Raw genomic sequence first — 17,051 nt, 5'->3', positions numbered from 1 at the left:
CCCCGCTTTATGTACAGAAAAGAATACTTTTCCCCCTCCTGCTTTATTTAGAAGAAGCTCTCTTAAGTGCATTCAGAAGATTCTCCCCACATCAGCAGGAGCTTCTCAGATACTGTTAAGTTGCAAAGTGCTTTCAAAACATCCTATCCTCTGCCCTCTCTCAAATAAATAAATGAGTATTTGGACAGTTATGATAGCATAGTGTCCAAGCCACCAAAACACACAATGTAAAGGGATGGGGCCAGGAAGGTAGAGAAAAACAGTGAAAACTCAGGAGCATGTCAGATTGTTGGATTCAGCTTTGATCCTATGTTGATATGAAAAAAGCAGGACAGACAATAAGAGAGTCTCTCTCTCCTCCAGTGTAGTGACTTGGAGCAAGGAGCTGGATTTGAAACTTAAACCAAAACTGGAAGTAGAGCTCATCATACTTAACAAATCTCTCAGCCTAAATCTGGGGCCTAATCCTTAGTGAGACTTCAATTATGTGGGGTCATTCCCAAAGTTCCTGGAAGTTCTAGTCCTTCAAAGCTTGGCTTTCAGAGCTTCACCATGAACTCAAAGAACAGCATCAGGGTCTCTAGCCTGACGTAGCCCTCTGAGCCCAAGTTTGAGGAAGAGGAATCAACACTGTGGGCCAATTCCCACATGTTCCCTCTTGTTCTGGTAGAGCCTCAGCTTTGGCTATTACCTTAACACCCCTTTCACTTCTTTGTGAGACTCCTTGGTACATTTAGCTCAGGCACTTATTGGCTTCCACCAACCTTGTGCAACTTGCTGTTTGGTTTCCTGGGGAAGTACCCAAGCCACTTGTTTTCCACTAGCAACCAACCATGGGAAAACAGGTATACAGGAAGAAGTCGGTCCCAGAACAAAAATGCTGTGGGCTTTAGTTCACAGAGCTGCCAGCCCTCAGAAAAGCAACCCTGACCAGTGTTTTACATTGAGGTTAGGAACTATAGCAACTTATAGCTCGAACCTATACCCTGTCCCATCCAAGACCTTTTCCTGTCAAAATACACATTAAAGTGGGGAGTGGGAGTATGTTAAAATTATAATATGAAAAGGATGACTGAACTAATGAATATCATCAGGCTAGATAGAGTTAAGTGCATAATCGGCAGAAAGGTTCTTGTTATTCCAAGAACACAGGAACATTCACATTCACATCCACAAATTGTCAAGTTCTCTAATACTACCAATGGGGGAATGTTTAACCCCAACTCTGAGAAAAGAAAATAAGGCAAGAGATCAGTTACCACAGAGGGTCCCAGCCCTGTTGCAGGAAGGGGACAGAGAATGAAGTTGGGCTTTATTCAGAACTACAATGACCACTAAACAGGACAGAGCAGCAAGGAACCCACTAGTAAGATGGTGGGTGGGGTTTCTGTCCTCACTTAGGATGGCATCAGGGACTTGCCTGAGCTTGAAATATCATACCTACACTCATTTTGAGTTAGGTTAATTAAGGAGACCTGACCACTTAAGAGGAGGCCAACAGCTCCTCTAAATAAATACATGCTCCTTCTGTAATAGAGCCTCATTTATGCTTGTGGTGTAGGCTACAAATTAGATTGGCCTAAGCCTCAGTTCTGTTCTTTGCTTTAGCCCAGCAGAGTAGATAAAGAAATTTAGCTTGTGACATCATCTATGCTCAGAATATTTCAAACAGGAAAATGATGGCTGCTTCCTTGAGGTCTCTAAGGATTCTGGGAAGGTAATGATCTGTTCTTTGGCTCCCAGAGTACCCAATCAAACTGGAGAGAATGTCCATTCTCTGCTGCTTCTCTAGGACACAGTCTGATCCTATTGCAGGACTGGGAGAGAGAAAACTTATCCCCTTGTTTCAGCAGCAAAGGAGAAGAGTTGGTTGAGAAAGGCCTGGTTCAGAAGCTCCAGTACAAAAACAAAGTAAAAGTGGAAATCAGATGCATCTACAACCAATCCCATCCTAGTGAAGAAGGCCATGGATGTCAGAAGAATTGGTTTTCACTGTCCATTCCCCTGACAAGAGGCACTAGAAGCTCTAAAGACCCGCATGTCAGTTCTGATGGAAATACCTGGTCAAATTATCTGTCACAAGAGACTGGACCCATCAACCTAACAAAGGTTGATGACACATGGACATCAGACAAGTTATTAAAATAAAAAAAAAACAATGATAATGAATTTTTTAAAAAGCCCCAACTGGGGAAAGTCCTCATAACAGTGGCTCAGTTCTGCATTATATGTGATCCCAGGCCCTAGACAGAGGGCTTAAAGTGCTTTCTTCATGTGGTCTCCAGGACAGTGGCTTCTAGAGCCAAGGCTTCAGTGGGTTCCTCTTCATAGTCTGACATGTAGGACTCCAGGCTCTGCTTGGCCAGCAACTCCCGCCGCGCCTGTAGCCGCTCACACCGGGGACAGCTTCCAGACTTGAAACAAGCTTTATGATAACATGCTTTACACTCTGTTCAAGTTGAAAAGGTGAGAGAGAGAAAAAATAAATTTCTATTATTTTACTTGCTTCAGGCTGGAAGCAAGTCATTGCTGTAGCCCCTTCCCACTACCAGGGCTAAGAGTTCTGGTGGTGAAATATAGGAGTTGCTGAATCAAACCACACTCTTGCTAATGGAGATGGCTCAAAGGAAAGAAATTAACTTTGTGTTCAGTCTTTCTTGCCCCACTCCTAGCACCAGCCCTTACCTTCACAGGTCCGACATTTATGGAGCTCAAAAGGAAAGATGATATCCTCCTCATTCTGACAGAACTCACAGATAAAGCCCTTGGCTTGGCAGAGCTGAGGAAGAAAGAGATAGATAGCAGAATAAGGGAATGGCACAGGGGAATTCTAAGGAGAGGACAGGCAAAGCATAAATAAAACTGAGTGGCGTAAGGGATTCTATTTCCTACAGAGGAGAGATTGGGGCTGGATTTAGCATGAGAGCCAAACTTGAGCCAGCACTAGACTGTAACAGACAAAACTTTAAGGTGGAGAGAAGAGAGGCACAGACTTGAGACACTCCTACCACTAGAGTGTCTCTCAATGGAGAGAGAAAGAGGAGGAAGGAATGGTGCTATCATGAACTTCCTAAAATCAGTATTACAGTCTGGCTAATGATTTTATTTTGAAATAGGAATACTGTCAATTAAGATAAAATGTGAAGACATGGATGTTTCCCAAAAATAATACCCAGTCTCAGGTCAATTTGGAGTGAAGTAAGTCCAATACCCCCAGAGACACAGGAGTCTCTACATATATCCCATTTTGAGCTCTCATTCTGGGACTGCCACAGGAACATAAAGTGGGGAGAGTCCAAGATGGGAAGATCTAAAAATGGAGTTTCTGAATTTCTGGCATGTTGAGTATAGGATGAACAATAATAACTCATACTTGTAGAATACTTAAAATTTATAAAATGGTGTCATATAAATCATTTCATCAATCTTCAAAAATACTAAGAGGAAAAGATAATACATATAATTCACTGCAGAGATTTAAAAAATGAGGCTTACCTCAAAGAGAGCAAAATCATTTCTTTTGGTTACAGTATTGAAAATAAAAAAGCCAAGACTCAGAATTCTTCTCCAGATTCTAATCCAGAGTTTTTTTCCCACTTATAACAATTCTTTAGTGAGGACTGCTCTTAGCTACCCAGGAGCTGCCAGAACCAATTTCTCTTCTAATCTAGGTTCTACACAGTTGGATGACTGCAGTTTATTAATCTAAAGAACAGCAATCCTTTTCAGTTTCTCTCAGAGTGTCCTCAGCCATCCCAACTTTCTGAAGCCAATCAGGAAGAACCTGGGCCCACCTGCTCCTTGTGTCCTAAAGCAAGGTCTCAGCTGCATGCTAGAGTAAGACTTTCTCACCATGCATCGCTCTACATGGGCAGTCCCTGCCCTGGTGAGCTCGGCAAGCCGGGGCCCCAGCTCCCCTTTCCTGGTTGTGGTCAGGTCACTCAGGGAATACAGGTGGAGATCCTCTGTCAGGTGGCCTGGGACTGTGTCAAAGGAATCCAGAAGCCTACAGGGAAAGTTGGGGGGGGGGTAGCGAATGAACATTTTATATGTCACATTGTACAGAAAAATCCCTATTCAAAGGGGAGAAAGAAAAGCTAATGAAAGTGGGCAACATTCTTCCAGTGTTCCAGGCCACCTAGCCTTCCCACACCAACAGGTATCTGGATGACAGAAGTGACTTATTTATAAACTCCTGCAGAACAGTCCATACCAACTTGCAAAGAGTGGTGGCCACATATTCCCCACTCCAGAGAAATTATAGATACAGCTACTGCTGTGGCTTCTTGTATATCATTTCTGGACATGTCTGCAAAATTCCCCTATTTTTCTTCTTCACATAAGAATCAACTACTAGGACACATCCATGTCAAAGAAATTAACTCATTGGGAGGACTGGCCTCCACACAAGACTTACTCTTTGGCCAGTCGGCATGTCTTAAACATGTTCTTCATGTGATACAGCTGGACCCGCAGCAGCTGGAAACAAAGACGTTTTGGTGGGGAAGTGTGGAGAAGAGGAGAGAATTGGCTGTTAGAAAGAGCAGTATCTTTAAACCCTGGAGTTCTGGAAGCTTTAGATGTAGCAGCCAGAGTCAGACTGTATTCTCTTAACAACTTGTTTCAAAGTGATCTCTAGTCAGAGAAGGCCTCTCTGCCAGGTCAATCTGCCCAATCACAAACACTGTTGGCAGCAACTGAGAACTCTGGAATTCATATTTCCCCACCCTATTTTCTATTCAGTAGTATTTTCAGTGGAGAGAGAAATTCTACTTTTGCCACCCAGCGTTATCTATAGCTTCAGAGCTGCCACTGCCAGAGTTAAGGCTTTGACTAGACATGGAGCTGGGAAATAGGAAGAGATTGAGAAAGTACTAGAGGGCTAGGGATATAGCTCAGTGGTAGAGCCCTTGCCTGGCAAGTATAAGGCCCTGGGTTTGATCCCCAGCACCGACTCCCCTGCCCCCAAAAAAGTACACAGAGCATGAATGATAAAATGGCTACAGCTCTGACATTATGAAAAGGAGTATGGTGATCCTGGGAAACCCTACATGAAGAGAAAAAGGGGATATAGGGAGAAGGGTAAGAATCTATGGTGTGATCTTTTCAAGAGTCTTACTCGGACTTGATTGAGCAGCTTGACCTTCCTATAGAGAGTGCTGTTAATGTCCTGCACATTGAAGAGAGGATCGTTCCATATCTTAATGAGCAGGTCCTTAGAGAAATTGCTGATGTAGTACTTGCTGAAATCCCACTTGCGCAGAATCCGGCTAGGGATAACCATCTGAGCATTCTCATGACAGCACTGACAGAAGTACTTTCCCAAGTACTCACAGTACCGCAGCCGTTTGATATAATCTGCAAAATTCAGAAAGTCAAAGAGCCAGATGTGTCTACAAGCTGATAAGGCAGCTCTGCTGATCCTTCAAAGGGCAGAAATAGATGAGCAGTTGCCTCTAGCCACCTCTGTAAAAACTCCCCAAAGCTGTGAGAAACCCACAAGTGAGGCCTGTGGTCCCTATCCTAGAAGTCACTGAGAAAACAGTCTGCCAGAACTGATAAGACCCAACCTCCAAGAATCTAGCTGAAACTAAAATTTTCTCCAGTATACAGCCTGGTAATATACTCTCAGGGATAATTTTTTTTCTTTTTTTTTTTTTATTGGTGCATTGTAGCTGTACATGGTGGTGGAATTTGTTGTTACATATTTGTACATGCACAAAATATAACAATATAATTTGGCCAATATCACTTTCCAGTACTTCCCCACTTCCTCCCCTTCTCCCATTCCCTGGTCCCTTTACTATAGTCTACTGATCTTCTTTTAATTTTCATGAGATCCACCCACTCCTCACTTTTCCTTTTTCATCTTTAGCATTCACATGTGAGAGAAAACATACGATCCTTGACCTTCTGAATTTGACTTATTTCACTTAACATAATATTTTCAAGTTCATCCATTTTCCTGAAAATGACATATCATTTATCTTTATGGCTGAATAAAACTCCATTGTGTATATCTACCACATTTTCTTTATCCATTCATCTGTTGATGGTCATTTAGGCTGGTTCCATAGTTTGGCTATTGTGAATTGTGCTGCCATAAACATGGGTATACTTGTATCACTATAGTATGATGATTTTAATTCTTTATGATAAATACTGAGGAATGGTATAGCTGGGTCATATGGTGGTTTCATTTCCTTTTGAGGAGCCTCCATACTGATTTCATAAGGAGTGAACTAATTTATGGTCTCACCAACAGTGAAAAAGTGTTCATTTTTCTCCACATCCTCTCCAGCATATATTATTGTTTGTATTCTTGCTGGCTACCATTCTGATTGGTATGAGCTGATACCTCAGTGTACAGTTTTGATTTGCCTTTCCCTAATTGCTAATGATGTTGAAAATTTTTTATTTATTTGTTGACCATTTGTGTTTCTTTAGAAAATTATTTCTTTAATTAATTTGCCCAATTATTCATTGAGGTTTTTTTTGGTGTGAAGTTTTTTGATTTCTCTATATATTCTAGATATTAATCCTCTGTCAGAAGAGTAGTTAACAAAGATTTTCTCCCATTCTGTAGGTTCTCTCTTCACATTCTTAATTGCTTCCTTTGCTACGCAGAAGCTTTTTAATTTGCTGCCATCCCATTTATTAACTCCCAGAGATGATTTCCCTCTGATTGCGGTATTCTTTCCTATTTCCCCCCACTTTAGGCCCTTTTTTCTCTCTCCCCAATTTGCCCATTACCACCTCTTACTACCTCTGACTGGCTCCCTCTCTCCTAGATGTGAGAGAGGGTGAAGCCTCTGGAGGCAGTATGCACTAGAAGAAACTCACCAGGGTCAGTCCGGATGCCACATCCAGCACAGCGGTAATTCTGCTTGGCCACAGCAATCTTCCTCCTAAGGAAAGGCAAAGGAGATTGGCAGATAGCTGCTGCACAATGACAGAGGTCTTGTTAAGTATAGGAAGAGAGGAGAATTCATCTGTTTTTTAAAAGCTGGATAAAATGAACCTATTGGGAAAACTAATTCAAACTGAGGCTAGTAGGATTTAGGTCTCAATGACTCTTCCCAATAATGAAGTACACTGTCTATACAAATATAAGGGTAAGAAATAGTAAAGGGGAAAAGAACAGTAAGAGAGAAGCATCTGAGCTTCTTAAAAAGAGAAGAAAAAACAGCTCACAATACTCTTGGGAGGATGGCAACAGGTTGGGAATTCCAAAGAATAAAGACCTCATTTCCAGTTAGATCTGGAAGACAGTAGCTGCTTGAGGATTCTGAAGAATCCTGAGAATTACTCTTGTTTTGGTGTCGGCAATTGAGCCCAGGGGCATTTAACCATTGAGCTACATCCATCACTTTTTATTTTTTTGAGATAGGAGTCTCACCAAGTTGCTCAGAGCCTTGCTAAATTGCTGAGCTGGCTTTGAACTTTGCAACCCTCCTGCCTCAGCCTCCTGAGCCACTGGGATTACAGGCATGCACCCACACACCCAGCTGGATAACTTTTTTTTTTTTTTTTTGGTACCAAGGATTGAACCCAGGGGTGCTTAACCACTAAGCCACATTCCCAGCCCTTTATTTGTACTTTATTTTGAGACAGAGTCTTGATAAGTTGCTTAGGGCCTCACTAAGTTGCTGAGGCTGGCTTTGAACTTGTGATCCTCCTGCCTCAGCTTCCCCATATATTACTTTCAATTCTTTTTAAAAAATATTTTTAGTTATAGATAGACACAATACTTTTATTTTATTTTTTAATGTGGTGCTGAGAATCGAACCCAGTGCCTTACACGTGCTACTGTAAGGCACGTGTAAGTGAGCTACAATCCCAGCCCTACTATTAATTCTTAAAAGTAAGGATTTAAGGACAAAAATGGATAATACACTTCCTTTGCTTTTTATTTTTTTCCTCTTCCTCCTTTTTTTTTTTTTTTAAGGCAGAAGTCTCACTATGTTGCCCAGGCCATATATATATATACACACTTTTATTATTTTTATGTGGTGCTGAGGATTGAACCCAGGCCTCACATGTGCTAGGCAAATGCTCTACCACTGAGCCACAATGCCAGCCCCCCAGGCTGGTTTTGAACTCCTGCACTCAAGCCATCCTTCTTTCTACCTCAGCTTTCAAGTAACCAGGACTAAAAGCATGTGCCATGGTGCCTGGCTCTTTCCTTGCTTTTAAATGAACAGAACTGTGTGGAAAGTATAACCAGAGGCAGAGATAAGAAGATAGGAAGACAGTTCTGGGGGCTGGAGTTGTAGCTCAGTGGTAGAGTGCTTGCCTAGCATGTGTAAGGCCTTGGGTTCAATCCCCAGCACCACATAAAACTAAATAAACAAAATAAAGTTTTATATATATATATATATATATATATATATATATATCCCTTTATAAAGGGGTGTGTGTGTGTGTGTGTATATATATATATATATGACAGTCTGACAATTCAAAGAGAATATATCTTTTTCCAAAGTGCACAGTCACTGACTACTCACGTTGGTGCTGGATGAACATTAAAGATTATCTGAGGCCGGGGTGGGGCCCACTCCAGGTTGCCACGAACGCGGATACGCAGTTTATAAATGTCCGCATGCTGCCCATCATCTGGTGAGATGGGCAGTGAGTCAGGGATGGGCAGGAGCTACAGGAGAAAAGCACAGGTGAGCTAACAATGACAGTCTGAGGGAACACATATGCTTGATCTTTATGGACATGACAGAAACATAGTTAAAAGACAGCATGGTATGAGAAACAAGGGCCTTGTGGTTCCAAGAAGCAAATACAGACACAGCATTCCAGGGTGGTGTTACCCTTTGCTGATGTATGCCAGGATGCTTCATGACTTAAAGATTCAATTTTAGGGCAAAGAAGAGTCCAAACAATTCACTTTTTCTAAGTGTTTTGAAGGTGGTCACAAAACAAGAGTTCTAACTCTGGGATTAGTGAACAGTTATGTGATAACAAGTGAAATAATAACAGTGAAAGAGCCATTATATTGATATTTTTGACAATTTAGGGAAAACCTAGGCAAGCTACCATTCACTCACTCATTCATTCATTCAATACATTTATAACAGATGGCTTCTATGAACAAGGAAGGAAATACAGGTTCATCCCACACTGGGAACAAGTGAGAAAGGAGAGCAAGATAAGAAAGGCTCAGAGCCTCCTGGACAGGGAAAGATGCTGAGGAGCCTACCTTCTGAGGGGCATCATGTTCCGGGACTAGCCACTCTAACTCTGAGGCAGCTGGAAGCTGCATCCCCTCAAACTGCTTCAGGAGCCCCATAGCCACCGCCTCAGCAGAAGTGGAATGCAGGAAGCAATGGGAACTGAAAAGGAGAAAATAAAGAAAACTGAGTGTAGGCAAAAGAAAGGGAGCCTTCCCTTTAGGATCTGAGATCAAATGTAGTAACTTCTCAGCTGAGGAAATGCCCATAGCACCCCAAGTCTGCTCAGCTTCTTCACTTATCATCTTTGGACACAGTGAAAAAATACTGATCTTATTATCGTCCTAAGACTCAGGTTCAAATCCCACTTACTAGCATTATATGGCACTACTAGTTAAGGGCTCTGTATTGCCTTTCCCTAAACTTTAGTTTCTTAACTACAAAATGGACACTACAATGTCCATTTGCAAAATAAAGTGAGTAAATCTGCTTTGTAGACTGTAAAGACTACTGTTCATCCCAAATGAACTAATATTTACCATAGCTGGGTCTATAGTATGGAACTTTTTCAACTTGATTTCATGATCAAAAGTCACAATCAATCTCTCTCTTGAGACCTAAGTGTCTAGGATAGAAGTCAGCAGAGAAAGAATAATTCACACTGCAAGCTTTGCCTTCACAAAAGCCTACCCCATTTAGATTAAAAAAAAAAAAAAATCTTTACTCTCTTTCTTCCTGTAGGTTCATCACCATCGAGCAAGATCATTACTTGAACCTTGCCTCCACCTGAATTGGAATGACTTTACATACCCATCTATTGGGTTTATTTCTCCCTACACCCACACCCCAAGGTTATTAAAAGTAAAAAAAGAAAGAAAGTACTTACAAGGACTGGGAAGAAATGAAGGGTTTGCTGTTTGAGGCTGTGCACCTTCTGATGTCAGCATCTAAACAGAGATAAGGAGAATAGGAAATGGAATAGAAAGAGGTAAAGAATATGGAAACCTTGACAAAGTATTGCCAGCTAAGCACTCAAGATAGCACCTAGGTGCTATATTCTATGCAAGAGAAGGAGCAGGTGAAGCTCTAAACGCAATTTATAATTTGGCTCTATTCAAGTCACAATCAGGCTGAATTAGTGACATTATGCATAGCACTGAGAAGGTCAAAGTAGTTACAAATCCAGGTGGAAACACAAACTCAGATTTGGTGTAAAACAGTGAATGAGAAAAGTAGGCATCCTAAGGCTTACAGGGACACAACCCCTACCGAGCAGAAACACAAAATAATGACTCAAATATCTCTCTCACTCTCTAAATATCAAGCATTCTTAACTGGTAAGCTCCCAGAAGCAAGAACTCTGCCTGAATTTATTTATTTATTTTTAATGTAAGAATTAGCACCTAACATAGAACTTGGATCATAAAAATGATCTGTGCAACTAAAAGTTTGCTTCTAACATCTCACAACTCTTGCCCTTACTCCTGAATGAAGAATGAAGTTTTCTAAATTCTTTAAAATTTTTGTGGAACCCAGTATGGTGGCACATGCCTGTGATGCCAGTGGCTGGAAGCCTGAGGCAGGAGGACTGCAAGTCCAAAGCCAGCCTCAGCAAATCAGTGGGGCCCTAAGCAACTTAGGGAGATCCTGTATCAAAAATAAAATGTGGCTCCGTGGGTTCAATTTCTGGTACCAAAGAAAAAGAAAAAAGTTTTGTGGAAGGATTTCATTCCTGAAGGATAGCATAGGAAGGCAAAGAACTTCTCTGGAAATGCCTGATAACCAACAACTTTTCAGGGATTGTCAACACAATCTTTACTACAGAAATCTCACACACAACTGTAAGAAACCATGACAGACTTTCCAAAGCATATTTCTGATACATGACTTTGCAAAGGATTTCTAATAATGAATGCCTAAACTTCCAGAGACCTCATTTGCTCAAATACTTTTGATGTGGGGGAATGTTTAAAACAGAAGTCATGTTCGAGAAAGGCAGATAGACCTTAACCAAGTCATGAAAGGTTGTTTTGATAAATCCTGTCTCACTTCCTTTGATGCCCAGTGAAAAGATCTTTTCTCCCTAATGAAGCTTACACAATAATCAATCTAATAATAATCAATAATAATAATAAATCAGTCTAAATTCCTCAATAGAGTTTCTAAGCTTATGTCACTCTGCACTTGGCTCAATTGTTCCTTACATTTTCTACCATATATAGATTTTTTATGTACAACTATATTATAAAGTCTCCTTGTGAGGAAATGAGATTGTGTCTAATTCTTCTTTTGGATCTAAAATACTTAACACACAGTTGTGTATACAAACATGCTTAAATAATATTGTTGATGAGCTGGTTAACAGAATTAAATTTTTTTAAAAAAATATTTTTTAGTTGTAGATGGACACAATACCTTTATTTTATTTATTTATATTTTTTATGTAGTGCTGAGGATTGAACCCAGTGCCTTATAAGTACAAGGCAAGTGCTCTATTACTGAGCTACAACCCAAACCCCAGAATTAAATTTTTTTTGTGGGGGGGTGGTACTAGGGATTGAACTCAAGGGTACTTGATCACTGAGCCACATCCCTAGCCCTTTTTTGTATTTTATTTAGAGACAGGGTCTCACTGAGTTGCTTAGTTCCTTGCTTTTGCTGAGGCTGGCTTTGAACTTGTGATCCTCCTGCCTCAGCCTCCGGAGCCATTGGAATTACAGGCATGTGCCACTGTGCCCAGTCAGAATTAAAATTTGTTGACTAGTTTTCATATGTTCTCAAAGTAAAGATAAATAAAACATCAACCAAGTTTTTGCTGGTAACTAACAAAGTCTATTTTATTTAACAACAAAGACCTTCATTTATATCATATATTTTCTGTCTGCACTTGGGCCACTAAAATTCACATCCCAATGCACTGCTATTTGTCTAGTTTCACTATAATTAGTGCTAGTAGAAAAAAGGGAAAAAAAAAGGATAGACAACAGTAGAACAGACAGATTTTCACACATCATTTGCTTTCCATTTATATGGGTAACACTTATACTGCCTGGAATTGAACATAAGTCTTGCCTTGTCTTAGTAACGCTCACAGTGCTTTGTACATAATAGGTTTTCAGAAAATATTTCCTAAAAGAATATTAATTGGCTAGAAGCAATTAACAGATTTTGAATATTTCATTTTGTTTGGGAGTAACAGAGAAGGAAAAAAGAAAATCTTTGACAGATATCCTTGAATAAGAAGCTGACAAATTTTGTTACTTTAGGACCAGCCTATTAAAGAAAATAACACACACTAGAGAGAAGTGGTTGAGAATTCATAGTTGCTAAGGAAACCACTGTCTCCATAAAAACTATAATCATGTGCACAAAATGAAGTTAATGTCAATGACAAGCCACATATATGACAGTGGTCCCATAAAATTACATTGTTTAGTGATATAGTAGCTATCTTAGTTGGTACAAGTGTACTCCACGATATTTGCCTAATGACAAGTTTCTTAGAATATATCTCTTATTTATGCGAAGCATGACTGTATTTAGCAGTTTTTCATTGTTCTTTTTTCTTCTTTGAGAAAAAAAATCATTCTTTTCTCTTTATAGTATATAATCAGTCAAGTGCAATGGTGTACAACTATAACCCCAGCCACTTGAGAGGCTAAGGCAGAAGGATCACAAGTTCAAAGCCACCCTCAGCAACTTAATGAGACCTTGTCTCAAAATTAAAAAAGTGAAAAGGGCTGGGGATATGACTCAGTGGTTAAGTGCCCATGGGTCCAATCCCTGGTTGGGGAGGGCGGGCGGAAAGAACATAATCAAGTCATACTTTATCGTGTTTTTTTTTTTTTTTTTTTTTTTTAATCACAAGGTCCAAAGAGGTCAGAGGTATGTGGCATAGAATTCCTGGCTAATCAGGAACATTTCCAAGAGTGTGGAAGACCACAGTGCTTTAGAGGTAAGGATCTTTTACCCCAGGGTGGAGGAAGATAGGCAGCACCTAATATCAAAGGGGACATGACACCCGCTCTGGTCAAGAACCATGCTTGTGTGGCATCCTGCCGACTCTCTGGTCAGGTCAAACAGATGACTAATTTAATGTGGACAGAAAACTAGTGGAAGATGAGGACAGAAGTAGACCAGGGTCAGGACTGAGGATGTAGTTCAGTGGTAGAGTGCTTGCCTAGCATGTATGAAATCCTAGGTTCAATCCTCAGCACTACATAAAAAAGAAGTAGACCACGGTCTCAGAAAACTAAAGAGTAAAGAGAAAGAAAACCATTCAACTAGATGGATTAAATGTACCCCAAATGAGAGCACTTGAGAAAGAAGTCTGAGAAAACTCATCTTCCAAGTGAATTGAACATAATTATGAAACATTTTATTGATCTTGCATACAAAAACAAATATATTTTTTCCAAGGGAACCAATTTCAAGTGCTTTTGATATTTTAGAGAGAATAAGTCCATTATTACTATGGACTGAAAAATAATTAGAATATTAAAAACAAACAACACTATGTGTTATAAATAGAAGAATATGCTGTGTGTCCAGACAACTAGTATTGGTACAATCCAGGAAGAACTAGTTAAAACCTTGGTACCTTAATAAAATCTGCAAATTTTTAAATGAAATAAGTAAGGCTAGTGAAGAATCAGTTTCATAATTTACTGGCCAGTTTGACGTTGGTCTCCATTCTGATTTCCTTCCAGTAGATGATACTCAACATATCAGAAAATCCAACATCAGTAAGTTTTCGGTAACTGCTAAGTCAAAAAAGAAATGATTTTTTAAAAATAGAGAACCATTGGGGCTGGGGATGTGGCTCAAGTGGTAGTGTGTTCGCCTAGCATTCGATTCTCAGCACCACATAAAAATAAAAAAAATAAAGATATTAAAAAATATAAAAATAAACAAAATAGAGAACCACTATTTTTTTAAAATGTATTTGTTTTTAGTTGTCGATGGACCTTTACTTAATTAATTTATTTATATGTGGTTCTGAGAATTGAACCCAGTGCCTCACACATACTAGGCAAGCGCTCTACCACTGAATTACAATCACAGCCCAGGAACCACTATTATTGTCTTAAAAAGAAACAAATTATTAAATAGGGTAGGAGGAGAAGCAACTGATTACCTTGAATTGGATATAATTTTAAAACTTGTTGGAAAATACAGTTCTGAGTATTCATCTTTATATATTATGCCAGCTACCAATTTACTGATTTTTTAGCCACAAATCTGTCTTTTTGCTCACAATGCATTAGTACTGGATCCATAACCATTTCTCCTCTTTCAGCTGGGTACAGTGTTCTTTTCAGTGGAAGGCACTAAGGGACGCTAAGAAGTATGCCTTGTGCATCTTTGCAGCAGAGTGCCACTAGGTGGTACCTCTCATAAGCAATTTCTCTCAACAACTCCTGGGAGAACTTAACTAAAAGTGAGTGCCAGATGCCTAGTACCTTCCCATGAACTGCTTTCCCAGTATTATTTGAGTTCAGAGACAAGGCACTTTCCTCTACCCATCAGTACATTCTCCAGAAAATTGTTTCCCAGAGAAGGCTTGTAGCATGGCACCTCTTAGTACACAGTGTTACTTGATACTATATCAAAGCAGCTCTTCAGCTTCTCTACCATTCAGTGAGCCAGGAGGTCAGGATCTCAGGCCTGGGGATGTGGCCCTCTTTCACATTTGTTCCTTCCCTAGGTGCTCTACCCCAGCCTTAGAAAAAGTGATCGCCAACTACATCTGTCCTTTCTGTCATCTCTGGAATTCTCTTTACTCCTTATGAACCAATCTCAGTCCATGGATAACCAGCTCCATTCCTTAGGGCTTGAGGAACTTTATGGCAGAAGAGTGTAGCAGAGAGAAGTGGCTCACATGATGATCAGAAAGGGGTGGGGCAGGCAGAGATAGTGACTCTATTCTCAGATACAAAATACATACCTCAAAGGCACACCTGCAATTACCCATCTCCTCCAGCCACACCCTACCTGCCTCAATTACCACTCAGTTAATTCCATCAGGGAATTAATTCACTGATTGGGTTAAGGTTCTCATAACCCAATCTTTTCTCCTCTAAGCCTCCTTGCATTGTCTCTCACAAGAGCTTTGGGGGATACTTCACATCCAAACCATAACATTGGGACAATAAAAATGTTATAAAACTAGGTGATGGTAATGGTTGCAAAACTCGGTAAATTTACTAAAAAAATCAATGAGCTGTACACTTGAAGTAGGTGAGTTTTGATATGTAAATTATATCTAAATAAAATTGTTTTTAAAAAGATATAGATGATGATGAATACTAAGCTTTTTATGAATAAACCGTGATCTCAAAGTCTATCTCCAACTTCATTGTTAGAAATAAGGAACTTTCGGGGCTGGGGATGTGGCTCAAGCGGTAGCGCGCTCCCCTGGCATGTGTGCGGCCCGGGTTCGATCCTCAGCACCACATACAAACAAAGATGTTGTGTCCGCCGAGAACTAAAAAATAAATATTAAAATTCTCTCTCTCTCTCTCTCTAAAATAAATAAATAAATAAAAATAAAAGAATTTCTGAATTGTTCTATATAGACTAACCATCCTTTTGAAAAAAAAAAAAAAAGAAATAAGGAACTTTCAAATTTATTTACTTTAAACAGTTCTGTCCCACACGGTCTATTTAATTTATCACAATCTAAGAAAAGTAATTAGACTTGGCAGATTATTACAATATTTAGAGGATTTATCATAGGTGATATTCATAAAATGATGCTTAAGTACTTTAAACTTTTTTTCAAGAGTGTTATGGATCCTGATGACCTTCCTAATGATGGTATCCCAAGAGACTCTTCCATAGTATAAATTATTATTAAGCTGATCATATGGAAATGTGTCTGTAAACCTCTGGACATGATTAGAAAGACTGTTCATAAGAAGTAGAAGTAAAATACTTTTTAGGAAGAGTCTTAAACCAATAACAAACCTGATAAAAGACCAGAAACACATGATAAAGAACAGAAAGCAATAAAGAAATCTAGAGTAGAGAAAAATGAATAGTAAATTATACTTATATAATTGGGAAACTATGTACAGAAAGAACATGTTGTTGGGAAAACATATAATGGCAGCAGCACCCCAGAGAAAAACCCCAACATGGCGTCTAACGACCCTCTTTCCCCTCTTTGTTTCTTTCACTGGTGCGAAAGGTTTCCTGCCCACGCCAACATTCAAACCCTGCTGGTGGGAAGCCTTAGCCCCAATTAGAATTAACTTCTTGGGCTCTGGAACTGACATATGGAAGAGCTTGCCAATAAACGGGCGACCTGTTATCTACCTCAGCCCTGCGACCTCTCCTTAGACCTATATAAACACACAGCCTTTTGTAATAAAGTGGAAAACCTCTTTGGTGATCTGTGTCGTGTGGTGCAGCATCTTCCAGTCTTACACATGTAACTTAAGTCATGTTTTTTTAAACTGGGTATCAAACCCAGCACCTCACACAAGCTCTCTTTGACTACATCCCTAGTCCTTTAGTTGTCATTTTTAAGAGTGACTTCTGACTTTCCTTTCATTCCCCTTCCATAATGTGTCTGAGGCAAGGTACCTCACCCCACACTCCCTGTCCCCCAGACTCCAAGAATGGGGATCACAAGAAAAAGTAGATTTTTAGTTGAAAATTTTTTCATATTCTTGGTGTAAAACTTGTCATATATATAAAATTTTGAAAGCTCCCAAAATTGGGAAAGGAAGGATATTAGGATAACCAAATAAAGGAATGCCTTATGAGTAAAGCAGATTGAATATGCTCTGATGAAATAGCCAACAGTCAATAAGCGCATCAGCAAAAGATTGTGGTTGTAAACACATCAGAAACCAGTTA

The 17,051-nt window shown here is 39.8% G+C and overlaps 1 protein-coding gene across 4 annotated transcripts in view; it reads right to left on the bottom strand.

The window, feature by feature from the left end:
* Positions 1-6: 6 nt before the first annotated feature.
* Rubcn (rubicon autophagy regulator) overlaps positions 7-17,051 on the bottom strand; it is a 66,988-nt gene continuing 49,943 nt past the window's right edge. For all 4 annotated transcript variants that reach the window (XM_048794247.1, XM_048794246.1, XM_048794245.1 and 1 more), the window contains 9 exons: positions 10,072-10,132; positions 9,215-9,347; positions 8,511-8,656; positions 6,844-6,908; positions 5,120-5,358; positions 4,418-4,479; positions 3,853-4,006; positions 2,686-2,779; positions 7-2,449 (listed from right to left, as the gene is read on the bottom strand). In XM_048794247.1, the coding sequence (XP_048650204.1) occupies positions 2,271-2,449; positions 2,686-2,779; positions 3,853-4,006; positions 4,418-4,479; positions 5,120-5,358; positions 6,844-6,908; positions 8,511-8,656; positions 9,215-9,347; positions 10,072-10,132 (1,133 nt within the window). In that variant the 3' untranslated portion in view covers positions 7-2,270. The remainder of the gene's footprint in view (positions 2,450-2,685; positions 2,780-3,852; positions 4,007-4,417; positions 4,480-5,119; positions 5,359-6,843; positions 6,909-8,510; positions 8,657-9,214; positions 9,348-10,071; positions 10,133-17,051) is intronic.

This window comes from Marmota marmota, unplaced genomic scaffold (genome assembly GCF_001458135.2).
Source record: "Marmota marmota marmota unplaced genomic scaffold, marMar, whole genome shotgun sequence".
NCBI lineage: Eukaryota > Metazoa > Chordata > Mammalia > Rodentia > Sciuridae > Marmota > Marmota marmota.
Note: the sequence above shows the minus strand (reverse complement) of the source record. Positions and strands in the feature narration are given on the sequence as shown.